We start from the raw sequence: 27,722 nt of genomic DNA on the forward strand, positions 1-27,722 counted from the left end.
CCTGCCTGGCCCCGGGGGTGCCTTGAGGCGAGCAGGGGGTGGCTGCCGGGGGTCATTTGACCGTCTCCGGCGCATCTGCTCGGAGCGCGCCCTCCGCGCGAGGCCGGGGGCACGGCGGGGCCGAGGACCCGGTCAGCGGGAGTTCAGCGCGGCGGCCCCGGCCCTGCCGCTGCCGGGGGGCGCCGCTGCGGGCGGGGCGCGGTGTGGCTCCGCGCGATAGGGGCAGCGCTGCCCCAAACCCCTGTTCGGAGGCACGGGGGCCAGGCCGGGGGGCGGCACTCGCAGCACGGCGAATCTCTCTCTCCCCGTTTTCTTGTCGCTGGTTTAAGGAAGGCTCGAGTTGCGCTTTTTATCGATTTTTCTCCACCTCCCCCCTTCTTGCTCCTTCCCTTCATCCCTTCTCTCTCCTTTCGCCCCCGTGCAGCCCTGCCGCGCTCTGCCCGCCGCAGTCGGCGGCCCCGTGCGCTGCTCCCCGCGCACTGCGAGGCCGGCACGGGGGCGGCGGCGGCGGCGCCGCCTCTGCAGCGCCCGGCGGGCGGGGGCAGGGGCCAAGCCCCGGAGCGCAAGGCCTCGCCCGGCGGCGCGGGGGCCTCCCGGGGGGAGTGGGCGGGGGGTGGGGGGGGTGCGGCGCCGCCGCCCGGAGCCCCCTGTGAGCGGGGGCGCGGCGATGGATGGGGGGGGGGTTCCTCGGCCCGGAGGAGGCGGCGGGGCGGGCCCCACGGGCGGCGCGGCGGCTGACCTTGCCCCTGCCCTGCCCCGCGCGGCTGCCCTCTGCCCGCCTCTCGGGCTGACACGCAGCCCGGGCTCCATTTTAGCTCGCGCTGCCGTGCGCTGCCTGCCGGGCTCGGCTTCGGCGCTGCCCCCGCCTGCGGGCTGCGCCTCGGGCTCGCCGCGGCCCCGACCTCCTGACCGCCGCGCCAGCAAAAGTCGCGGCCTTCTCCGAGCGAAGGAACAATCGCCTGCATTGTGCGAAACGGGCGCCGTGTTTATTTTGTTTCCTAAATGTACGGCCTCGTTTGCGGCTGTTTTGGCTGAATTTTTTAGTTCAATTCACGAGAGGTTTTTTTTTTTTTTTTTCCTGATGTGTGAAGCATGCTTGCTGTGTCCCACGCTGATGCTACTTCTTAGCGGGTTGTATTTATTTAGATTTCTTTTATGGCCCGATTGTGTTGAATTAAAAGCTCTCCTTTGACAAAAATATGATGATAATATGTTGGGTAAATAAGGAAGAATTGTAGGAATGCAGATGTAGCCTGCAGCCCTGCACGTTCAGAGGATGGCCTGGAACTCATTGCACTCGGTGTGCAAATGCTATAAATAGTGGGTTTGGGGCTGGTTGTTTCCTTTTGTAATGTGTTTCTTTAATGGGCATTCTGTGTAAAATAGACTTTTTTTTCCCCCTACAATTCCTGAAGGTTTTAGCCACGTATTTTTTCAGGTTGCATATACTTTTTGTCGTTTGATGTCAACGATAGTATTAGAATGGAGAGCCTGCCGTGCGCATCCAGAAGGAGATGGCTCAGGTTGTGTTGAGCCTCAGTTCTGCCCCAGCATTAGTTTGGCACTGCGCTTCAGCCCAGAGCTGTGCTGCTGGTTGCAGGTTGCTGCTGGTGCAGGAGTGCTCTGTGGTACACTCAGTGCCTGTGTGCCTGCTTTTGGTGCATGTGGTATCCTGCACTATCTCCTGATATTATGGATGCTCTTGCAGTGGCTGGGTAAGAGAATTGGCATTGTTACACTGAACAACTTAGCAATGTGAGACTATAAATAAGCTGATGTGTGACACTGTGGGCTCTACAGAAGCTCAGGTAGAAAGCAGTGTTTTCAGGATCTCCAGGCCTTATTTCATTTCCTATAAATTGCGTGCACTGACGTGCATCTGAAGAACATGGTATGATGGAAGGCAGCTGCTGCCCACTGGGACCCTGATTTTATCTTTCTGTATATTGGACACTTCTGTCTGTTGGCTTCATTTGATAACTTCTGTAAATTCTGAGATAATTTCCCAAAAGAAGATGGCACCACCGAAACACCTGCTCTGGTAAAGAAGTTTTCTGTGTTAAGGGTTTATTAGAGATGTAAAAGACCATTACAACATTACTAATGTAACTTAGTTTCAAGTGAGTTGCAAGATGCTGATACTTAAGTAGCTGGAGGAGAATAAGAGTTATTTCATTAGATGCATTAATACCACATGCTTAAAGGGGCAGAGTTAAGGTTGAGCTCACAGTTACTGGAGTTGTTTACAACACAGTTCAATTTGGAAGGGTCCTTTTGGAGGTCGTTTGGTCAGGGGTCCTGCTCCCAGCAGGGTGACCCATAGCTTTCAGTTGTGTGGATGGGCCATAGGAAACTCCACTGAGAACATGATTTGCAGCTGGAGCTTCTGCATGCAAAGAAGTGTAGTTTTTTGATATCTTTAGTCACTGATGCTGGTGGATAGTCTTCACTTGCATTCTGAAATATAAAAGAAAGCGCTTCCTTTTTAATCTAAGGTACGAGTGAATGAGGTCAGAACTTCAGGAATTCTTGGATAGACAATGGCTCTTTCGTATCCAAATAAAATACTGGAGCAGCTCACCTCAGTTTGCACTGAAAGAGCTTCATAAGTTAAAAATTTACTCAGTGCACGTGTGCCTCATGAGTACTTTTGGACGCACCTAACTCAGACAAATCAATTCATTTTCATTGACGTGTTTGAAGGAACTTTGCTTGTTCCTTAATGTGTCATAGGTGGGGGGTTTTTTGTGCTTTTTTTTCTTTCCCTTTCAGCTGCTTTAGTGCTTAGATCTAAATAAGAATATTTTTTCTTCTCTGTGCAGTTAGCATCAGAATCTTTAAAAATGCATTTATAAATACAATTTTCCTCTGTTCTTATCTTGACCACCTTACATTCTATCCTACCTCACTTCCTTTTCTCAGAGTTCCTCACCTTACAAACATGACATGGAAGAGATCAGCCTGAGAAGTAAAAGCTTTGGGAAGTTTTGAGATAGCAAGTAGATGTTTAGGATCTAGATCACTACATTGTCTCAGACATAGCAATCAGTGTTCCCTGAGGTTTGGTCCAGTCCCAAAAGTTTGCGCGCAATGCAGTTTGTGAATGAATGCCACAATACCATTTATACCAAGCTTGTGTTTGTTGCATCAGACAATTAGAAGCTATATTCAGAATTTTGAACTACCGCGTTTTGAAGGATGAGCTACAGCTTCTGTTGGCTGTCTTTTGTTGAAGATGGAGATAAAACACTGATATAATCCTAGTTTAACTATCAAAAGCTGGATTTGTGATTATGGGTGGGCATAACTTTTCTTGCTTTTGTGATTAAGTTTGGTATTAGCTATTCCAGATGCTGCGTTGAAGTTTTCAAATGTTTCCATACAAAACAAACAAGCAACCCTCAAACACGATTAAACTTTTTATTATCTTTTTTTAATACTGGGTTGTATTATCAGAGCATAAAGAAAACACTGATAATGAGATAAATTAGGAGAGGTTTAAAGCTTCCTCCTTTTTTATTTCTGCAGCTTGCTTTATGTGATATCTTCTGATTGTGAGAGGGTTTTGGGGGGGTGGGTTTTTCAAAAGACTTCCCAGTGTCAGAAAGTCTTCACCAGCATTTGAGTTTCCTTTGAGACACAGGGCTTTTATCAGGAACAGGGATCTCTCTTTTAATAGTGTTTATTACCGTACTAGCAGGCGTTGCATGTACAAGGGGAAGCTTTTAACATATTTTCTATTTACTATTTCTAACCTCTCACCACTGCAGGGATCATGATATAGCTCACTGTTGACAAGAGGGTCCACGTAGGGAAAATTATTATTCTTAGTATGATTAGGTTAATAATTTCATTGCTATTATCGTAGTTGTCCTGGTGGTGCTATAATGTACCTCTTAAATGAACAGCGGCGTTTAGTTGGATGGAGTAGCATCCACATTACTCTGTCTGAAAACACTGTTCTTATTTTGTCTCACTCGTTACAGCAAAGTCGTTATAGACTTTTCAGAAATAGCTTCTCTCCTTCTCTCTTTATGGGGATTGTTTCTGACGTCTGACATCTCTGTCGCTTGTATCAAGTCATTCAGTGGTCAGTGTCTGAAGTCGTTCAGTGGTAGGCTCTTAGTGTTGTCTGATGGTACAAAATATTAATAGATCTCATTCAGGTGTGAATTGGAGTAACAAAGAATTGATGTTGTGCTCATTAAGTTACTTAAGGCTTAAGATGTTATGAATTAAATTTCAGAGAGAGTAGAGGGACAAAAAAGTATAAAACACAGAGACTTCTTAGTTGGCAAAACAGGAAAACCCACAGTAAAATGTATTAGCAGTAGAATGGGAAATGTGAGAACATGTAGACAAAACGCATTTTTTATTTTTAAGTTTTAAAATGGACAAAGGAAGAGTACAGTTTCATCTTTGTAATAGCATGATTGCTGTCTTTTTCATATGTAAGAAGGCAGAACTAGGAAGAATTAAGTTTAACAAAAAAAAGAAGAGCCAGGAGGAGCTGGCTGTTCAAAGTGAAGTATTAGTAATTTCCTATAATTTAATCAGACAAGATCCCAGAGCAAGATAATGAGAGCATGACCTACAAAAGAGGACTTTTTGGAAGTTAAAAGGGTTTCTAACATGAAGCTTTACTAGGCATATGATTTGTCATGAAGCACCATATAGAGGACCTTTTTTCTTTCACATTGCGAAGAAATCATAATATGGACATTAGTTCAGATAGGAAGAGCTAATTTGGCTTGTGCCTGGAATCCTTTTACTGTTAGAGCTGTTAAACTACTCCAGAGTCATACTTGACGAATTTATCTTCTAAATAATGTTTTGTTCTGGTTTCTGGTATACCATTTTTTTCTTGCCTAGTTTGTCAGTCATGATACTATGATGTGTATCATTTGAATTTACGTATATAACCCCCTTCGTGGTTTATGGAGCCTGAAGTGTTATGTGTTTCATGAAAACAATATGCAGAAATCTTGGAGTTCAAAGTAACTAGCAGTATGGAATAGATGTCAGTGTTCAAGTGATTCTCTTTTTCTGTCCCCCTGACTTTTTATTTCATATTTTAAAGTTGTTTCTGTAAACAACAGTAAATGATGTGGTTCGATATGGACTGAAGGAAAAATAACCTCGAGAAGGTTGCTAACCCTTTCCCCAAGGATTTTTTTTTTTTCCCCCAGTTATTTTAATTTGAATTCTAAAACTCAGGCTTACCCCAGACTTCAGTTCAAAGGAAGCATGTTGCAGGGTACAGTCAGCATAACTCTGCACACGTACACATGTACACACCCACAATTGTGGCTAATTTAATGCAGGATTCAGTAACTTGTATCCAAAAATTCACTGAAGAGCTTCTCTTTCAGTTTTTGGTTTTGGAGACCAACTCAGTGTCATAGTTACAGAACCGTTGTGCTTCCAAAGATGAATTTTCTTCTTATGTGCCTTCAGTAGTGTTTACAACCTGGTACTCCATTCGGCCTAGAGAACAGCATGCTTGGTCTAGGCCTGTAGGCTTTCTTGTTACTCTATTGCTTAAAGTTTCTCTTGTCTTTCCAGGGATTTCACGTTTGTGGCGTAATTACACTGAACAGTAGAATCCCATGGCTTAAGCCTAAATGCTTAAACTAACCTGTTAGATTTTGCAGGTTGTGAGAGATGTTAAGAGTTCACACAGAGTCCAAGTTCAATTAACTGGGAATCATGGAAGGGTTATGATTTGAGATGATGATGAGAGAAAAACTGGATCATATGAACAGTCATTTCCCTCGTTCTTTTTAGTACGTAGGTGATAGGAATGGAAGTTGGGGCTGAACGGATGGCTAATACTGATGGTATGGTAGACCAAGAAAAAGAAGTTTGTTATGCAAGACTACAGATTTAGCTGCTGCTTAAAATATGTTGCATTAAAAATGAAAGGGTTACCAAGCAGTAGAGGTCTTGTGGTGCTTGACTTAACCAACAGATTGAGAAAGTGAAATTAGGTTCTATACATTTGCACTGTTTCATTTCTTTCGTTTGGGACAGTCACTAGAATAGAAATAAATTATTCAAAACAATTCAAAGCAAACTCCTGTCATCATCCTTTTAGATTCTGCAAGGTTTTTCTTCTGGAGACTCCCTCCCTCAAGAAGGGTTTATAACTGCAGGACCTCATCTGAGATTTGCTGCTTGAATGTCTTTTCTGCTTTCACAGGGCTTTCTAAGCAAATAAGCAGAATTTTGTCTTCCTTGTTTAAGGCCACACAGAGAAGTTTTACCTGGAAGTTTCTATAATGGAAAAGATTTGGTAAAGACTTACTTTAAAACTGTAGCTCCCTATTTTAAATGGGTGTTTTGGATGTGTCCTGGATCTTGATACGTGATAGAGTTTGTAACATGCTGTACCAGGTTAAAAGTGGGAATTCTGTTGAGTTCTTAAAAACAAATGGCAAGTAACTCTTAGAAAAATGCTTTAAAAAATTGGTGGTTTTAACAAGCGTGAATTTTGCTTAAAGGATGGTCTTCAAGTGTGACTTTATTAATGAACAGGAATTCTTTGCGAGCCACTTCATTTTGACTCGTGTAGTACGAATAAGCGATGATAATTCATCTTAAATGAATTTATTTTCTCAAAAATGAAAATAGTAGCAGATCCTCCGCAGTAGATAGTCATGCAGTCAAGAGCAGGTAAGGGAAAGAGAGAGTACTGGGCAACTGGATCCAGCTAGCAGCAGGTGTTGAGGCTGTTTGAGTTTGCTTGCGTTCCTGAAGCACAGGCAGAATCACTTCCCTTGTGGGCTGCTGTGTCAGATGTAGACCTCGCAGCTGGTGCCTCAGGACTCATTTCATCTGTGTTTGAAGCAGAATCTCCACTTTTCTACCTTTGTATTTCTAGCACTTTGAGGCCATGAGGAGCCCTTCTTAGGCACCAGTGTAAGCATAACAGCTTAGAGCTGCTCTAATTTCTGCTGCCCACAGGCTCTCATCCTGCTCCTTGTTCTGGAGGGAAAGGGCTGACATAATCCTTTTGTCAATTCTGTGTTGCCAGAGGGTGTTCTGTGCACAGAGAATAACTCTGAAGGGGGCTGTTCTGCCCACCTTGAGGTACTTTTACATGGCCTATAAGGTATAAATGGACCTCGCCATAATTGCTTATGTCTTCCTGCACAGTGCTATGCCATGTTGAGATAACAAAGCAAGCTCTAATAAAGCTACCTTGCGTATGGGAGGCAGTTATCACAGCAGTCTGCTCAGGTTAATTCAGCCATAATGCTTCTGGGTATTCTCAGGCTGTTCAGATATCACTACATAGCACTGTTATTTAGTATGGACATACCCTCATGAGAATCAGAGTTGTTGTCTTTGAAGGCATTTCCTAGCCTGCATAAAAACTGTTGGTAAAGCCCATAGAGCCTTCAACCAATAAAAAATCAAATCCCGTAATCCAGTGATGGGCTGGGAGTAGGTGTGAAACATCCCTTTCTCTTTCACCATTCCTCTGAATTTTAGGTAAATTTCTGAGCAGAGTATAGAAATGATCCATGCCCTGAGTAGCCATAGCATTAGTTTCTTCTAAAATGAGTTTGGCACAGAATCCTGAATCTCCTTATTTTATGTAAGTTTTGAGGAAGGTTCACCTTTTATTTGGTGCTTGCACGAGAATTAATTGATCACTGACTTAGTATGTCTAAGAGTGAGGAGTTCCTATTCTGCATGGGAAGAATTGCTTCTGTGTTAGCCTACCCCTACAAGTAGCTTCCTAATCCTCTCTTGTTTGGCTTTGCTTGTTAACCCCAAGCAATCCTCTCAGGGCAAAGAAAGCAGCTGTCTTTGGTAGCAATCAGCACGACAAAACAAACAGTTCTTGAAGCTTCCCTTAGATACTGTAATATCTTCCTTGTGGGAGGAATTAGAGAAACAGAGAATATAATTTGCCATGTTTTAATCTGACTTTGGGAGTGAGGAAAGTAGTAAATTATAGGGAGCAAGATTCCTGTGGCATTTTTAGGAAGGAATAATTTCAGTATCTAAACCCTAAGCCTTTTGTTTCTGAGCCAGTCAGAAAGCTAATGTGCATAAAGCACTCAGGTGAGTAGTGGTGCAGAGTAAAACTTAAATAATGTGCCCCTCATATAATGAAAAAAAAAAAAAATGGAGAATCTGCATATCCCAGAAATAAACAGAAATTAGTTAAAAACAGATCTTTGTTAGATTAGGTAGGCTGTCTGTTCTCACCTGCTGTGCTTGAGCGTTGACATGCATACCATTTGTGAGCTTCCACGTGTGCCCCCTTGGCGGGAGCTGTAAACATGATAGGGGTAGTTTGCAGCAGCTTGATCTGAGGCTTCCTTGGTTTTCTTTATTAAAGCTTACATATTTTAGTAACGCAGGAATTTCTGATTGATTTTATTGTTTCCTTGATTTTACTGATGAACAACCTTTGTAAATATGTTTTAAAGCAACAATTCAGTCTGTTTTAAGAGCAGTTTTTCTAGGAGTCAATGTTTTGAATAGTCACTATGAGGTTTTCCCTTAATGTACTTTATAAAAGGGAAATAAAGTTCACAGTATTTGCTGTTACAACCTTCCCAAATTCAATATTTATGATAATGCAAGATGACTTTTCTGAGTTAAATAACTTAATTTTGAAAACCAAAGCTTAGTGCCTCCTAGCAACAGTGGGCCGCTTTTGTAGATTTGCTCTGATCGCCCTTGTGCTGTTGGGGTGGTGCAAATGTTGAGCAAGTTGTCTTGGCCTTCCCAGGTGGAATTCTCATTGCACAGGGGAAACATGAGGGAAATCAGAGTACTGTAAAGGCTCCTGTTGCATTCCTCCTTTACCATTCACTTACAGTGCCACGCAGGAGAAAACCTGCTCCTGGATATAGACTGAACAGAAGCATCTGGATTATTGAGTGTGTAAGTGTAGTGACTCTTCTCTACAGTTGAGTGGAAGGATTTGCTTTTGCCACTGGGGCCGTTGTGAAGTTGTCTTATTTGCAGTCAGAGAAGGAAATACTGAGCTGACCAAAAAGTCGAAGTAAGTACAAGCAAGATTTTTTTTCTCTTGCTGTTTTCCTAGTGTGGATGTAACAACTACATTGCTTGTAGTAGTTTTTGCAAATAAGAGACTAGACTCCAGTGATGGAGCTATCTGGGTTGGTTGTGATGATGTATGGAGGCTCAGTGGGATGGTTTATAGACAAGAAGTGTCCAGCTTTTTGGAATTCTTGTTTTTCTTTTTTTCTTCATCTTTTTTTTCCCAATAATTTAACAAGAAGTTCTCACCAGAGGTTCTTCTCACCTGTTGAAAGAGAACTTCACAGACATCTTTTTCCAGTGTAGCACTACTACATTGATGAAGATGAGTTTTCCTCCTTTATCTCTAAAACCACTCAATGTAATCACTGCTTTAATCACTAATGATTCTTCCTTTTTTTTTTTTTTTTTTTTTTTTTTTTTAATCCTTTGCCAGTCAGTATTTATGGTAAGATTTCTAGACCAGCTGGAGAGAATGGTCAGCCTTTTCATGCATGTAGGAAAGTAGAAGAATATCCGTTTTTTCATTTTGGTAATGCTACTACTTTACCAATGAAGACTACTGATAGTTGCAGGATATAATGAAAAGTTATTTGGAGCTGGTTCAATAGAAGACATGCTATGCTTTTAAACCCTGGAAGACAAGAGGAAAAGTTAATGCTGCCATTTGTACTATTCCATAAGACATTGTTGGCCTTGCTTGAGATATGAGAGCCAGTGGTCATGCAGAGAGCAGACTAGAATTCACATGTTTTTCTGAAAGACCCTAAATATTCTTTCACGTGAGTGTCTGCTGAATTTCTGTTCACTACAGTAGTGATTAGGCATGGGAAGGTGCTCTCAAGAGCTACCTTGTGCACGAGAGACAAGGGCATACTGTTTCTTCTCCTTTCTTGTACTGGTATAGTACATAGGACTACAAGTCGGGGAGCCAGACAGCCTGTTGTCCTCAGTATACATGGTCTGATGAAAATTAGTGTCAGCCTGAAAGTGAGCTTGTATTGGAATTAGATGTACTGTAGGAAAGATGCATGTAGCAATTTCTCAGGTAAACCAAGGCACCGATGGCTGAAGTCATGCATGTGGATAGCAATATTCCCTCTAAGGAACTAGAGGTAAGCCGAAAAAATAGACAGCATACTCCTTGAAATGGCTCTGTACATGCTGAATGTTGCTGTATGGTTTTGTTTGTTTATTGTTTGTTTGTTTTTCCAAGTGATTTCAAAACCTTTTAAAGGGGTTTCCATGAGTACTGAAATTATGCTGGGCTTACATTGTTATATCTGGTGGGAGTTCTCCCCTTCTCTATTTCAAAATTTGGCTATGTCTTCAAAAAGGTACAGGAAACTAATTCTATTCAGAGAGACCTAGACAGGCTTGAGCAGCGGGCACAGGAGAACATCTTTGAGGTTCAGCAAAGCCAAGTGCAAGGTTTTGCACTTGAGTCAAGGTGACCCCCGCTATCAATACAAGCTGGGCATTGAGCACAGCCTTGCCAAAAAGGACCTGGGGATACTGGTGGATAGCAGGCTGGACAAGAGCCAGCAATGTGCTCTTGCAGCCCAGAAAATCAACTGTATCCTGGGCTGCATCAAAAGAATCATGGCCAGCAGGTTAAGGGAGGTGGTCCTACGCTCTATTGCTGGTGAGGCCTCACCTGGAGTACTGCATGCAGATGTGGAGTCCTCAGTGCAGAAAAGACATGGACCTATTGGAGCGTGTCCAGAGGTGGGCCATGGAAATTTTCCAAGAAATGGAACACCTCTCCTACAAGAAGAGGCTGAGAGAGACAAGAAGAAATGGTTCCAAACTTTAAGAGGGGAGATTTGGGTTGGGTATAAGGAAAAAGTCTTTTACAGTGGGGGTCCTGAGGCACTGGAACAGATTGCCCAAAGATGAGGTGGAAGCCCTGTCCCTGGGGGCATTCAGGGCTAGGCTGCAGGGGCCTCTGAGCAGCCTGACTGAGCTGTGGATGTGCCTGTTCATTGCAAAGGAGTTGGACTAGATGACCTTTAAAAGTCCCTTCCAACTCTAAGGATTCTATGATTCTATTTTCAAATTCCTTTATGAAAGCGGAAAGCAAGACAGAAGTAAAGGTGGAGTCATTGGCCTCACATAATGATAGTGGGGGAGCTTTATTTTCTGGAGCTATGGCTTTGCTGTTCAGAATTATTATTATTTTTTAATAAGACTGTTTTAATCTTATTTGTAGTAATTAAGCATTTCCTGCTAATTTAAACAGTTGGTTTTGGCAATATACAGATCGTCTTCTCATGTGTACTGGTTCTAATAATGTAAAGTTAAAAAATCTACACAAGAGTCAAGGAAGCAGATAATTCACTGATTTATCAACCTTAGCAGATTTTTTTTTTTTCTTTTCCTTACAACATAGTGGTAGCTATGGTAAATTTACTCTGGATTGCTTAAGGGTACTGATTCTATATGGTGTGTACAACACATGAGGGCACCTCTTAAAATGAATGGTTGAAAGAGCAGGTAATCAGCCTGTGAGGCTTTGGTGCCTCGATTAGCCTTTTGGTCAATGGTTTATTCCTTAGAAGAGTTTGAAATTGCCCTCCACAGCACAGCTGAGAGCACAGGAGCTTTGTGGATTTTCCTTGGTGCATCTAGATCAATTTCAGTCCTTTAGGTATTTTGAGAACTTTTCATAAACTTAGCGCTGTGCATAAGCAATAATGCTAAATTACTGTTGTGATCTGGAAGTTATTTATCTTCATGGCAAATTGCTTGTGTGCAACAAAGTGGCATTCTTGAGCACTTTCCTCACTTTGGTCAGCCCATTTTGTGGGATGAATTGACACTCACAGCTTCTCATGCACTTCCTTTCCAACTCCTAGGGTGACTAAAATCATGTTGTTGTGGCGATCTTGTCAGTTTTAAATGAATAACCATGAGAAAATGAGCTGACATATTGAAGAGTAAACCAGTGTTATAATAATATACACCATAAACCAAACTCTTTATTCTTGTCTGCTCAAAACTGTTTGGAACATGTAAGGATTTTTGTGCCTGCTTTCTGTCACTAGGATGGTGTCTGTGCTGAGGCTTGCAGTACATTTCAGGCAATGAAGATGCACTCTGCTGCAGTAAAGAATTGAGACAGCTATCACTGCAGCCAGTTCTGAGAGGTGGCAGGGCAGGTGCAGGCCTTAATTAAGATGAATTGTTAGCTGATGAAGGCACTGAGTGAATAAAGCAGACAGTTTATAGAGGAGTTTCAAATACGGAGGACACAGATATGCAAAATAAAGTGAGCCACAAATTTTATCTGTTACCAAGTTAAATGAAGATTAGAAAGCAAAGCTTTCCAACTCTTTTGGGCACACAGATCTTACATAATACAATTAGAGAAACTGTACTGTTCATGCTTAATGTCCTACTTCAGTTCTGCTATAGCTACTCATGAACTGCTCACTGCATAAAGGTAACACCTGTAAGGGTGAATTTCCATATTTTCTTCTTGTTTGCCAAAACCCTGTGGGATACCACTGGGAACAAAGAAGTATACAACTGCTTTAAGATCACAGAATCCATAGAGTTGGAAGAGACCCTTAAAGGTCATCTGGTCCAATTCTGTCTTCCCTGTCTCCCATGTGCCTTAACATAGCGTTCAGGAGGATCTATTTCATGATCTTTACCAGCACAGAGGAGAGACTGACAGGTTAGTAGTTACCCGGGTCGTCCTTCTACCCCTCTTAAAAATGGGTGAGATTGCCTTTTATTCCGGTCACAGGGACTTAACCTGACTGCCATGACTTTTCAAATATCATTGAGAATGGTTTGGTGACTACATCAACCAATTCCTTTGGACTCTGGCATGCATCTCTTCAGGATCCATACATTTCTGGATATTCAGGCTCCTCAGGTGGTCACAAACCTAATAATCTTTGCTTACAGTGGAAGGTATATTGCTCCCCTAGTTCCCACCTTCTGAACCATTTGCTTGAGGAGCGTGTGAGGAACAGTTGGCAGTGAAAATTGAGGCAAAAAAGTTGACTCTCTCAACCTTCTCCTTGTTTGTTGTTACCATCCTGCCTATATTGTTCACTGAGGGAGAGAGGAGAAGTACACCTATTTAGACTTTGCTTTTCTGGTTGATGTACCTATAAATGTCTTTCTTTCTTCTTTGCATCTCTTGCCAAGTCCAGTTCCAGTTAGGCCTTGACCTTCCTGACCCCAGTCCTTCACAGCCTAGCAGCATCTCTGTATTCCTCCCAGGCCACCTGTCCCTGCTTCCACTGCCTATGCATTTTCTTCTTCCACTTTGATCAACGGGCCCTGGTTTGACCATGTTGATCTCTCGCCCATCCCTTTCTCACTTGCTGCATCTCTTAAAGATTGGCCAGCTCCTCTCCATTCCCTTGTCCTTGAGGACAGTTTCCCAGGGGATTTTGTTGACTGACTTCCTGAAGAGCTGGAATTTGGCTTTCCTAAAATTAAGCATCCTGATTTTACTCTTTGTCCAATATCCATCAGAATTGTGAATTCCACCGCCCCTGATTTTTACAGCCCAGGCAGCTTCCAATTCTGAAGTTATTAATCAGTTCACTTACGCTGATGAGCAACAGGTCTAGTCTTGCATCTCCCCTGATGGGGCTGTCTATTACTTGGCTCAAGAACTTATCCTCAGTATGTTCCAGGAGCCTCCTGGATTGCCTACCGCTTGCTGTGCAACTTTTGCAGCAGGTGTCAAGGTGGCTGAAGTCCTCTAGCAGGACAAGAGCCTGAGATTGCAACACCTCCTGTAGCTGGAGGAAGAAAGCTTCATCAACAGGTTCTACTTGATCAGGTAGTCTATAGTAGACACAAACCACAAGGCTCTTTTTGTTACCACAATCTATAACTCACCCACATGAGCTTTCAACTTGCTTGTGGCCATTCTGGGATAGTTCTTCATACTCTCTTCCTTTCCAAATGTAGAGGGCAGTTCCTCTTCCCCTCCTTTCTTGCCTCTGCTTCCTGAACAGCTTCTAACCATCAGTTAGCACTCCAGTCATGGGAATCGTCCCACCAGGTTTCAGTGGTGGCAACTACGTCATGGTTTTCTAATAGCACAATGGCTTCCGGCTTCTCCTGTTTTTTTCCCAAGTTGCATGCACTGGTGTAGAAGCCTTGTCACCTTCTTGGAGGATAACTCCTTAATTCCTTTGAAGCATTCCCCTGGAGTTTACTTGTTGCCTTCTCCTATTACCTCAGTGATTCCTGACTCATTGTCATAAGATTTCAAGTGTGTTGTGACTCTGCAGCGCAGCTCAGGGCAGCAGGTTGAAGGGCCCCATTAGCACACTGTCCCTCTCACTTAGTTATGCCATCCCACACCTTATCATGGGCAGGCTAGATGCCTTGAGCCATCTGTTTAGCAGATAAGTCTTTTAAACCCTGTGTTATGCGTAGTCTTTTTCTTGGAGATTGAACACCGCAGCATGAAAAAAGGCATTGCATGACATGCAGAAAGAAATTCTGATGGTCTTACTTCTGCTATGCAAGGCAGAAGCTAATCTCTTTGAAAATACATAAAATTCCTCTATTTCTGAGTTTTTATTCTGGGTCATATATCAAGTGGCTAGTTTCATGATCATTCCTGTGTTCCCAGCCCCCTTTCTTGAAGTCCATCGATAAAAAGAACTGAGGTGGTTGTTCTTTTTCTTTTTTCTTTTTTTTTTTTTTTCCTTCTAGTTATCTTAATAACATAGTATGATCCTTCCATTTCTCAAGCAGAAATGTCCAAGTGAATGGATCCTGTCTTTATAACACCTAAACAAAATTATATGCTGGTAGATTTGAGAATGCAGGGTGTATTTCAGTGCTTGAGCTCATGTGATTGCTTAGTCTGACTGTAGTTTTCCCTCCTTCTCTCTCTTTTCTTTTGTGAGGCAGGGATAACTGCAGCCTCACATCTTGCCAGGAAAAAAGTGTTTCTTGACTGTGGTGTCTTCAGCCTCAAAAATACAACAGAAGACTATAGCCTGGAATCAGACTACTACAAATCATATATTTGTTTAGAAATGAGTAACTGAGCTTCCCGTAGGTTCTAGGTTTGTTTGTAATAATCAATTAAAAAAGAAAACAACAAACCAAGCAAACAAACAAACAAAAAAAACCCAACAACAACAACAAAAACTTCATTCATGACCTGCCAAAGGAATAAAATCTTGTCTTACTCATTGAGTTAATTTTCATTCAAGGATGGCTATAAAATATTATGGATTCCTATACTGACCATTTGGCATTCATGTGATTATCTCCCACAATAATTTGATCTTTCTGAGGTAGGCTGGTGTGTTAGGCCTTGACTCTTTATATGGTAAGAATAATATAAGCATTAAGAATAATGTTTAACTCTTCTTATTTTGGATGTTTTAGTGTCTCAATTACCTTTTGGTATTCAGTGTTTACTCACTGAAACAACCTATTGCTATAAACATCTATCTAGAGCAAAACAAATGAACAAACATTAATTTCTATCAACTGGAAATAATTGTAAGGAATTTTAAAACTTGTTTATAACTAAGGAAAAGTAGAATTTGTAATCGTTGTGCTGAACTTACCAGGTAAGTGAGCTCACTAAGGTAAATGTGTGCTGAAACAGATAGTATGTTGCCATTCCAGGTGCAAGAAATGTTTCTGGGTAGGCTTGCACATGAACTACTTGAACCATCCAAGATCATTAAAGCTCATTCCCTTTTCAAATACAACTGTGGAATAACAGTTGATCTCCTGCATATTTAGTTTGTCCTCACATTTGTAATACTCTGTCAGAGTTTTACTCTGGTATTGTAGCTGGCTTTAAAAGATGCAGGAAGCCTGAAATTCTTGATTGAGGGGCTTTTGAATCTGACTCAGAACTGGTGGCTAAACAAGTGTTTAGTTTTATAGCAGATGCTTTATCACAATCTCTTTTTCATCAGAAAAAAGAGATGTATTCCTTAGATATTTTAATGTGCAGACTTCAGGATTTCAGTTGGCCATGTTTCTTCAGCGTATAAATCAGTGTGATCACGATTTCTAGCTTTGTGAAAGGTGTGTTTACACTCAACTATGTGTTATTACAGGATGTTGACGAGGGCCTGTGGAAGGACTTTTCAGTAAGGCTGGCTGTGGTACTTTGCTTAGTCTCTGTAAAAGCATTACAAGAAGAACATAGGTACAGTAAAATACATTTTGTAGGGAACATGATTTTCTGTTGTTAGATTGACAATTTATGTGCTTCAAGAATCTGTCTTGGGGCTACTAACAAAGCCTTTGCAGAGTAAGCTGACTTCAGGAGTATTTGTTTCTTCTAAAAACCTCATTCATCAAAATCAACGGTTTTTGTCTACAGTCTCTCCAGGAGTTCTAGGTATTGGTCAAGTGAATGAAAGAAAGCTCTTTATTGGAGGCACTGCTTGAGAAATGGTCTTTAAAAAAGGTTCCTTTGAAGCCGTGTGTGTTCCATTCTGTTTTGTGCACACACCTTGAGTGCTTCAGCTCAGTGAGCTTCAGAGAGCGGGGAAAATCCAGCTAAAACAAAGTCATTTTAAATTGTAAGGAGACAAATATTGCACACAATTATACATGTATTCTACGTCTGTGTATTATTGTTATATATTAACAGTGTAAGACACGTTGATCTGCCCACATACTTCTCAGGGTCTTCTGATTACTAGGCCTTACTATTAAAATATTATTTTCAGGTCTTTAAGGCTTTTCTTCTCTTACAAACACGTTGCAGCCCAGTTCTAGGGATAAATGTTTTTAAATAGTATGAAAATAATATTTGATGGATGGCTCAGCTATAGATGTCCCAGGTAGGTAAAGCAGCCTTCATGAAATTGACTGCAATGACCATATTTCTCACAAGGACCAGCTTCTCTCTGGGAAGCATGGGAGTACACTGTGAAGATTTGTGATGGGAGGGAGAATCTTTGGTGTTTTTTCTTAACAAAACATGATGTGTTTTGTACTGCAGAAGACCTCAAGGAAAGCGTGGCTCAAGTTATTGTCTAGTATAAGTGCTTTCAGGCCACCAACTGCAGTCCTACTTCCCCATTCCTACCTCATGCACATAAGTTTTATTCCAGCTTCTTGGCAGACTGAGAACTTTTCTGCCAGATTAAGTGAGTTGAAATTGGCTCACCAAGCAGTTGGATAAAGACCTGAGAAAATATGAGAGTGGGCCCAGGACTACAATTTCTGTCAGTCATAAGGTTTTGTTACCTTAACAGTATATTCTGACTGCACTTTAAGGCAGTGCCTGTTAACTTGGTGTTCGGATCTCTGAATCCTGTTGGAAGCAACACTCCTCAAACCAGATCCTGCAGATTATAACCTCTTGCCTAGAGCAAAAGAATAGTCAGTCTTGGAGGTAGGATGAACTAGCAGTAATCTTCTAAAGAACTTGATGTTTTTGCAAAGATCAGACTTGCTACCGCTATAATGTCCTATTTTGTGGTTTGTCAATAGACCGTAGAGCCTTCATTAAGTAGTGACAGCTCACCTCAGGAGAAACCATCTATTTCTGTCCTTTTTCATGGATACCTAGCTAGTAACAGAAGGATCTTTTTTGGCAGGTAATGAAATCCATTTGACACACTTATTGTAGGACATTAGCCTGAAAATAAAAGGTAAGTGTCTGATTCCCATCTATGACAAAATCCTTCTCCTTTGAGGGAAGGAAATAAAGGTAGTTTTATGTTGGCTATGATGAGCTTTTTCAGTAATACATCCTGCCTCCCTCCTTCCTTGGAGTCCATAGCAGCTGGGTTCTGTCCCTGAAAGGAAATAGTGTTGTGCATACATTTTGACTTTTTTGTAGCTGGAGAGCAGTTGGGAAACCTGGATTTCTGTACACTCACTGTTGTTTGTGCATAAGGGCAAAGCATCTTGAACAGTTCCAGTTACTGTGAGGTAATTAACTTGTCTTCCTATAATCTTTTTCATCCTGGAGCCTTTTTTTTTTTCTTTCTTTTTTTAGAACAAGTGCTAGAGAAATTGCTAGATGAGTATTCTGAGGTATTTCTTGCAAGTATATTTTTTTAAACTCGCTTTAAGTTATGGATGAAAGCAGAGAGGATATGTCCTGTCTTTAAAGGCTATGCCTTGCTTTTCCCCTGTTCTCCTTCCCTCCAGTTAGGAAAATCATTATTTTAGAAGATGTGGAGATGAAATAGAGAGCTCTACCTAGGGCTTCTTTTCCTATCTAATTGTGTGAATATTTTCACACATCTTAAACACAGGGGTGAAGGACAGAACAGAAGAGTTATCGCTTTTTGGCAGTTCCTTCTTGCAGCTGTGCTACTCTCTCTGGGTCAGCCTGCAGTAGAGAAATTTGGTTCAAGCACCAGCAACACTGCTAAACCATTTTGTGATGAGGTCAAGAGTTGAATAATCATCCCGTTGATAAGTGAGCGAGCCAGAAATTCTGTTGAAAGAGGACAGTGACTTACTGTGCTGCTTACCTATTATAGGTCACAGAAATGATGAAGGGAAAATAGAGGACTGAGGGCACTCTAGCACATGACTGTTTATGTAACTGTGACTTCTAAGTTTTATTTGCTGCTGTTGATGTAATAAAAGAAGTTAAGGCAGGCCTTTGTGTCTTTATTAGAATCATGATTTTCTTGCAAGCATCCCCTTGGGAAAAGCAACAGTTCCACTGCTTCGGATGTATAGCCTAATCAAATGTGACTGTAAATGCTTTTTAGAGGTGGAGTTTGGGTATGTCAGTTTCTCTGAAGTAGTCCTACAGGCTGAACATCCACATGGTCTGGAGGGTGTGGGAACCCACAATTTGTTGAGACCAAAGAAATGTCAAAAACACTTCCAAAAAAAAAAAAAAAAAAAAAGAGAAAGAAAAATCGAACTGCTTGAAAAGACACCTTGAATACAAAAAGGTTAGTTTGTAGGGGACTGGATGGAGTGATTTCTATAGGATATGCCAGAACAGACTTCCCAGATATGGCTGCCATTTTAAAGCTTGTCATTAGTGCTTTTGGTACTGCCTGGTTGTGTAATTAGCAAGGATTTCTGTGAATATGAGATAATGTATGTTACGAAGTTAGGTGATAATACTGAGTGATCTCTTGTAATCATTTTTTTCATTGCTAAAATGATACACAATGTACATAATTCATCTAAAGATATTTACTGTATTCAGTCCTTAGTACCTTCATTCTATTTTCTGTTCTACACTAAATTCTGCCATGATACTTCTGTGGCTGATTGTTCTCACTGAATATTCTGTTAACAGTGAGGACTTCAAGTTCCTCTTCTCTAATTTTATCCTGGATCTTCTCCAGTATAGCTTCTACTTTCTGTACTTCACTAAAACTGTTCTGCCCAGGGTGACTAGCAACCGCTCTGACAAATTTCAAGGTTTCTTTGCCAGTGGTACTTAATCAGTTTGACTGGAGAAAGAGAGCATCCTTATGTACTCCAATTTTAAAGGGCTAGATTATGTATGTCAGCAGTTGATTGACTGTTGCATAGCTAAAATGGAGACTTGGTGGAGCTGCATTCTCTTCCTGAATGTGCTGCCACTGTACGATGGGAAACTCGTCTTACTTGGATAGGATACTGGTGGTAATGGTTGTGATGGAATCTGGGTTGCAGCACCTGTGAAGAGAGTGTATTTTGCAACAGACTGCCAGAACAGTGCAGTTTGGCCTGTGGCCAGGTCCTTAATCCTTGTTTGAGGGATAGCAAAGAAAGGAGATGGGAGAGAGCGGGACATGGAATCTTGATGTGTTAACGGTGGTGGTTGAAACCTTCCTGGAAGCCAGATATGAGCACAGAGATTTACTTTGTGTCACCTCTTCCTTGTCCTTGACTAGATAACTTTTTTACAGTAATTTACAGTTATCCATGCCTTCTCTGTTCTCAACTGCTTTTCATCCTCATTGCGTCTCTCTCTTTTCTTGCTGTTCTTGATATAAGGCACATGAAGCCAAACTCTAGATTGTTTGGTTGTTGTTCGTTTTCTTTATATAAAAAAAAAATGGTTGGTTTTTTTTTTGACTGCTCATCTAAGTCACTCATTGGTTCCATAGAACTCCTCATGGATGGCTTTCTGGTTCATTTAATGCAACCCTGCAAATTCTTTAGACGTCTTGCAGGGCTCCTCTGTTCCTATAACTAGGATGACCGACTCTTTCAGTAGGCCATGGTATAGTGTGTAGTATGAGATAATATATAAAATGGATTATGATAGGCATTACAGATGGAATAAGATATGCTGTTACACTGCTGCTTATATTCCCAGGTTAATCGAGCTTCACTTAGACTAAACAAAAGCTCAGGGCTAGGAAAATATCAGAGATAAGAGCCGGAAGTGTATTGGAGCAAAAAACTGGGAAGATTACTCGGGTGCCAAATAGCCAACAAATGCAACTGTAAGTTATTTAGATTGAAACAAACTTGAATGATCGTATCTGAAACCTTTATATACATCAAGTATTTGATATCAAGACAATAAGAATGAAGCCTTCTATCACTATCAAGTCTGTGTCCCAGACTTTTCTTGGAGCATAACTGCTGAAGTTAGGACAATCTTAACTAATCTATCTCATCAGTGATTTTCCTGTGAGCATTTCTTTGAAATGATTTGACATCTACCTTCTTTTATATTTGTTTTAATTTTCATTCTGTAATCCTGTAATTATGACTTCCGTATGTTTCATGTCACTATAGTCTATGGAGGATTATAAATATCCATATGCAATGTTAATTCTGTATTGAAGTTCTGTAACTTAATTGTTGCACTGAATAATTAAAGTGAAATTATGTCCCTTTTACAAGGAAAATTCAAACTCTTTGGGATAGATTCCTTAACTGTAGCCATTTTTCAGATAATTTCTGTTGGTCCACATGGTGTTTCTGTAATAATGCTTTCACTGCCCACGTCTATCACTCAGTGCCGTAACTTGAGGACTCTCACCTTTTTCTTGTCCTTCGTAGACTGTTCCTACATGTTGTCTACTGCATTCATATTTCAGTGCTCCGGGTCCATACAGACTGGCATTGTGGAACACTTGCTGCTTTCATGGGTGGCACGTGTACCATTACATTACTTTGCATAAGGTGTAGTTAGAATTTCCCACATTTGAATTGGATGGCTTAGTTTACAAATCAATAAACTTGTTTGTCTTTTTTTCAATTTTTGGAGATAAGTAGTTTGGGCAGTTAATATTTACACCTTTATTGAAATCACAGTCAAGTTCTAATCTTGAATCTACGTAAAGGAGCAGAAGCTATCAATGTGAAATAACACAGTTTGGGATTAATAAGATTTGCCTGTCAAACTGAACTCTTGAAAGGGGAAACAGAACTTTTCTGTATTTGAAAACAAGCAAACAAGAAGGCAAGCATGAGAAACTGGCACTTCTTCAAGTGGTGCTTTTGCACAGATTTGTGACTTTGTCAGAGATTGTTTGATAATGGACTACATCAGTGGCCCAACAACGTGTTGATGCTGACAGGAGTGGAAAGTACTTGTTTGAGGTGCAGTGTGATGGCACATTCCTGAAGCATGCAGGACACCTGTAACTGTACCAGTCTCTGCTACAGAAAGGTGATTTGAGAAGCAGAGCTCCCTTCAGAACTGCCATGGAAATCAGGAGAGAGAAGTGCTGACATGTCTTGACTCTCAAATAATGTTGAGAAGAGCCTATCTGATGAGCAGTTACTAGCTAAGTAGTTGGCAGATTCCCAGCGAGGTCTTGTTCTAAATGAAGTTGGAGAGAATTTGTCCTTAATTTTTAAGTTACCTTTCCCTATTTCGCAGTTTCCATGTGCTTTCCTACTTACATTTAGCATTTTGGACTTAAATAAGAATGAAATGCTTGTAGCTGAGCACCCATTAAGTAATTGTTTAATAACAAACTGTAGTACGTTTGTTGTGGGGAGAAGAAACTTAAATGTGGGATTCCATTTCTACTCAGCTAAACTACTAAGCTTTCAAGCACTTGTCACTGGAGCTCTTAGTTGTGTTGTAAGAGGTGGAAAAAATGTACCACGCAGACCTTTTGCCACGAGTAGGGAATTCAGCTGAAATTTCTTGACAAGCACATGGAGAATTGGCTCTTGCTTCAGTTAGACTTGGACTGGGTGTCCCATGGATTCATCCCCTGAGTTCTGAGGAAGGTTTTATTCATTTTGAAGGTGTGAGAGTCGATGGGTTGGGCTGACTTCTAGAGTTCTGAAGCTTGTTCAAAGGCTTGGGAGTCTATGTGAATTAAAGTCCTGCCCTAAAGGCCTTGAATGGCAACTTTGCTTAGAAGCGAAATTGTCAGGCTTCACAGTTATGCTTCTAAACCAATTCACTAGTGTTTAAAAGGAGGCTTGACTGAGTTCATGATAAGACACTGATGCTGGCTTTTTCAGCATTAACCTTACAGCCCTAAAGTACAGTGGACTTGATACTGCAGCAACAGTGGGAATTACTCAGGAAAGGAAAATTAGAACTGTGTCAGCAGTTAGAGGTCTGATTTTTGTGTACTGAAAGAAACTGTACTGGAAAAAAAAAAAAAGAAAAAAATAGTTGTCTTGTATTTTGGGATAGAGATGCTGCGGAGGAAATTTGCCCATGTTTTTTGTACAGACCACTTGGAAGTTTTGAGCAAGCTCGAGTAGGTCCAGGCAGATGAACAACAGGAGGGGGAGCTCTGTGCATTGCCCGAGGTGAAGGGAATTTCTGGCCTTAATAGCAACTTCTTAAGTGAAAAAGATAAGAACTTCACTCCTGGAGCTCCCTGTCAGTAGTATGCTGTTGGCTGCCCTTGCTATGGGCAAGACCAATGGAGAATGTGTATCTCTGGGAAAAGAACGATGATCCATGTTATGTTAGTGTCTGTTACTGTCCTGTCTGCCTTTGCTGTCTTTTTTTAGTTCCAGATATTGTGTATTTGTGTTAGTGTCAAAGAAGGCCATATTGTGGCCCTGCCAGAGCAGATGTAGTTCCACACCCCACATCCTTGCTGTCAATTTGCCAGTGTCCCTACTGTGAGTATTTCCTGGGTTGTCAGCCATAGAAAGGAGAATAGATAGTGAAAATATACGTGGGATGTTTCTTTTGTGGTTACTGCAAAAACTGATACAGGTGAGAGGAAGAATTAATTTCCAGTGCAAGTAGGATGAACAAGATTTTTAAGAACAGTGTTATTTAACAGGTATTTTAAAGGACTGATTGCATTTAGGAATTGTCAACATAAGGAAGAGGTACATGTCGAGGAACAGAGAAATGTGGAGGTTTATTAAATTGGAAATTTCTCTTAAAAGAAACCTACTTATCCCTCAAACTAATTTTTTTTTTTGATGACTGAGTGGAGGGAAATACAATTCTCCCTTATTATTTATGGATAGAGAATGGAGACAGAGAGACAGATTTTGGTGTGGGAAGGATGTTTAAACACAGACAAACATAAACATACATGAATTTAAGCGGTAGGATGTAGGCAGGCTCTGTCTCCAAAGCTGTGCAGTGGTGTCAGCTCTCTGCTGTGCCCTCTTCTTGGTCTGTCAGGTCAAGGAAAGTGCCAGCAAGATGCTTTCTTGGCTCCCAGTCCGTAATTTGCTTGCTTCAGGTAGGTGTAGACAGATCTCTCCTCTGGCTGCACTCAGCTCTGTAGATATCCCTCAGGTTACTTCGTAGTGCTCACAGGATGAAGAGGGAATATGTTCAGTTTTCCTACAAGCTGCCTTATGTGCTGCCTCAACTGTTTTGCATGTATCTTCGTTATTGGAATGTACCTGATACTGGCCTTTATGCTTAAGCTACTGTTAACATTGCTGTGTCTGTGATGTTAAGTTGGGTGGTATCAAAATAATTTTAGATCAGCGCTTTTGGTTTTTCTTGGTTTTGAATAGCAGTGATGCTAAATCTTCTAATTAAAATACTAATCTGAGGAAACGGAGTCATTTCTCTATAGGGTCTTAAAACGGTGAAAGAAATTCAAGAGCTTTTGAGTAAAAGAAACTTATACTAAGAGGCACTATTCCTCATATTGCATGTAACATCTAAAAATAAATAACTTTGCCTTCAAATTGTGTTATTTCTACATTTAAGATGCAGTTGGCCAGATTTTTCCTTCTTACATTCATTGGATCAAAGTAATAATACAAATATAAGATTTTATTTATCAACTTCTCTCCAAGCTTTGCAATTTGCAGGAATTAAATAAGGAATCTAGAAATAATACATGATTATAGGTACAATACATATCGTGCAGGCTTATTTCCAGAATGTCAGAGGAGGGTGATATTAAATCCTTTTGTTTTGCTGTAGTGTGATTACAAAGATTGTTTTGTAGCTAGGGACACTGAGTCTCAGAGTAAGAAATGTGAGAGGTATCTGACAAGAGATGATAACATGAATTCAGTTCTGGCATTGTTGCTGTTCTTGACTCTGTTCTGATTGGCCTGCAAGATCTGGAAAAGAAAACCAAAAAAACAAAAAGCCTTGGTCACATCTGTGTTACTTTACATACTTAGAGAAAGAAGAGCAACCTAGGGACACAGCTCTATAAATACTGCCAGTTAGTTCTGTGGAGAAACTAGATGTATTACAATTACCCAAAAGAGAAAATATAACTAATTGCATTGAGACCAATTTATTTTTAAATATATATCTATATGTAGTTTGAAACTTTGATGAAGAGTGACAAGCAAATGAAAAACAAGTAGAGTAAAAAAAAAAAAGTTTTTAAATGTATGATATTTCTCTTCCAAATAGTTGGAGAGACTAGAGCCTTAGCTTGCATTCATATATTAGTCATTTCAGCTATTTAGACATGAAGTGTGTATTATTGGTACAAATTTTATTATATTTTAGATAGGGGTCACTGCAGGATTGGGCTGAGATTTAAAGTCTCTGGAAGAAACTTCTTTGAACAGCTGTACAGCTGATCTGCTTTTGAAAGCATGCCTGTTATCTGTACTGAGACTCAAGTATCCAATACTTTCTGGGCCTATTAAATCCTTGCTTTATACCACAGAGTTCTAACTTCTTGCAGGATGTGCAAACTACTCTAGTAATCATTCCATTGTATGAGTGGTGCCATGGTATATATTTGTGGCATGTTTGTATTGCTGCAGTTTTAGCTGTTTTAGTCATACTGACTGAACAGTGACAAGCTTCCATGATTCTGTCTTCAAATGAACCCTTTTTCATTTTCAAAACACTTTTTCCTGATCTCTTAATCCAGGCTGATGCCAAGTCCATGCCCTCCAGTGGAATGTTAGATGACTATTCAGGAGATTTGTGCAGAGCCAAATATACTCTATATTAAGGAACTACTTTGAACAGATTTGGAAATAATACTGTTATTCTTGGTTCCATACAGATGGTACCAGACAGGAAGAAGTGGAAGGTGAACTCAGTGAAGAAGAACGCTGGTTTGGAAATTCTTCAGAGACTCCTTCAGAAGCATCATATGGAGAAGTCCAGGAGAACTTTAAGTTGTCTCTTGAAGACAGAATCCAAGATCAGTCCACTTCCCCAGATACTTCTTTGGGAAGTGCAACTCCTAGCAGCAACACAGCGGAGTTGGGAACCATTGAAAATGAAGCACTAAGAGACACATTACAGAGCAAAGAGCACCTTTCTCCTGATGCGTCATCTCTGTGTGAGGAAGAACCTCCTGGTTCAAATAAGCCACTGAGTAGTAACCTGAGGCGGCTGTTGGAGGCTGGCTCCCTCAAGCTGGATGCTGCTGTTACAGTCAATGGCAGAGTTGAGTCTCCTGTAAATCTTGGCTCAAATCTCTCCTTCTCTCCACCTGCTCATCATGCCCAGCAGCTCAGTGTGCTTGCCAGAAAGCTAGCTGAGAAACAGGAACAAAGTGACCAGTACAATGCAAGTAGTCATTTTATATGGAATCAAGGTAAGTGGTTGCCAAACTCAACCACCACCTGTGGTTTGTCCCCCGATTCAGCTATCCTGAAACTGAAAGCCGCAGCCAATGCTGTTCTGCAGGACAGGTCTCTTTCAAGGACTGAAGATAATGTAAGATTTGAATCCTTTTCCTCACCTTTTAGCTCTCAGTCTGCCAGCTCCACATTAGCAGCTTTATCAAAAAAAGTGAGTGAAAGAAGCATGACTCCTGGGCAGGAGCACCCGCCTCCGGCTAGTTCTTTCCTTTCTCTGGCTTCTATGACCTCTTCAGCTGCCCTGCTCAAAGAGGTTGCTGCAAGGGCTGCAGGCACCCTATTGGCAGAGAAGAAGAAATCACTGGTTGCTGAGGATCCCCTGCAGCTTTCAGAGATGAAGCAAGAAAAAGCAACTCCACCACAGTCTTTGGAATTATTGTTACTGCCAGTCTCTAAGGGAAGAGCATCCAAACCCACTAGTACAGGTATGGATATGGTTTGAGCAACTAAATAGAATGCATTTGTTTTTCTATAGCCTTACATAGTATCTCTTCAATGGGTCTGGATTTGTTTTGATTCTGTGTATTATAAGAACAATAATTAAGTACTGTAGGGAAACAATAGAAAAGCTTTTTAAAATACCAGTTGAAGACCAAACTGTCACAAATGTTTCCATTCTTTGAAAGATATAAGGGTTCAGTTCAGTAATTTTTTTTAATTTTTTTTTTAAATTTCATACAATGGCATTTCCCCCCTCACCACGTTCAAAATAAATCCACAAAAATATTTAATGGAGAAGATCAAAGAATCCCTGCTAGGGAGCTCACAGTATCAGTGAGCGTATACAAAACTAGTGCTTTTGAAATACTGGACAAGGAAGAATTCTCCCTCCTGCTGTCTCTGTCACAAATGGACTTTTGTATAATCGCTTACTACCCTGTCCTAATTTACCAGAGTATATTATTATGTTGCCACTTTTCATTAAATTTTTTTTGCAGCATGAACAAATCTCACATGTTCAGTCTTTTACAAAGCTTTGTCATTTAAAAAAAAAAAAAAAAAAAAGTGAACTGCTTTTCTCTGATTTAGCTCAACAAGACCATTTCTCACTTGAGCCTTCTCTCCACCAGTTCCAACTGTTGACATCCAAGGAACTGGGCTTACAGGGAATAATGTCTTGGTAACAAAAGCTTTGAAGAACTGGTAGGCCATGCTGGAGAACATAAATTATCCATCTTCAAAATTAGGAAAAACAAGATTTCTTTCACCTCTTTTTATAAAATGTTCGCATCAGCAGTATGTATTTCTAGTAGAAAATACATACTTCTCTTGTCTAATATCAGCGTTCTTCCTCCACTGGTATTCTCCTGTAGGGAATAAGGAAGCTCATCAGGTATCTTCACAGGGTGCACAAAGTGGTTCAGTACATTAGAGCTGTATCAGGCTGAATTTGTCAGGAACGTTAGCCTCACGGTACAAGTGCAGCAAATAAGCTGGGAAGCCTGATGTGGGCATTGTAGGAAAGGGATCTGATGAGGTGCAGCTGAGAGCAGTTTTTTGCTGCAAGATGCAAATGTTCTGCAAGGGCTTTGTTGGTATATTTTGCTAAGGCAGTTAAAGCGGCAAACTTTTCTTGCCATGGGTCTTGGCATAAGGTTCCCATTTGTTTAAATGAAGTCCTTTTCAGAGTAATAGAAGCTAAACCAAAAAAAAGGCCCCTTTGTGTTGGGCATTAATTTAATGCAACTTTCTGATACAGACTGGTCTCCTTACAGGAAAGGCAGCTATAGGAAAGGAGAAAGGTTAAAATAAATTTGTAGTTATTAGTTTGT

The 27,722-nt window shown here is 40.9% G+C and overlaps 1 protein-coding gene across 5 annotated transcripts in view; it reads left to right on the top strand.

Moving 5' to 3' along the window:
* Positions 1-27,722, top strand: part of ZNF827 (zinc finger protein 827) — a 106,714-nt gene that overhangs the window by 1,372 nt on the left and 77,620 nt on the right. For 3 of the 5 annotated variants that reach the window (XR_004166236.2, XM_090138576.1, XM_031588837.2), the window contains exon 2: positions 25,365-26,375. Coding sequence is in view for 4 of the 5 variants with exons in the window: in XM_090138576.1 (XP_089994702.1) it covers positions 25,365-26,375 (1,011 nt within the window). In the remaining variant the exon portion in view is untranslated. Of the gene's footprint in view, positions 1-24,726; positions 25,262-25,362; positions 26,376-27,722 lie in introns of those variants that run through there. The other 2 variants (XM_031588838.2, XM_090138575.1) reach the window with 2 other exon arrangements.

This window comes from Phasianus colchicus, chromosome 4 (assembly GCF_987193195.1).
Source record: "Phasianus colchicus chromosome 4, bPhaCol1.hap1.1, whole genome shotgun sequence".
In the NCBI taxonomy this organism is placed as follows: domain Eukaryota; kingdom Metazoa; phylum Chordata; class Aves; order Galliformes; family Phasianidae; genus Phasianus; species Phasianus colchicus.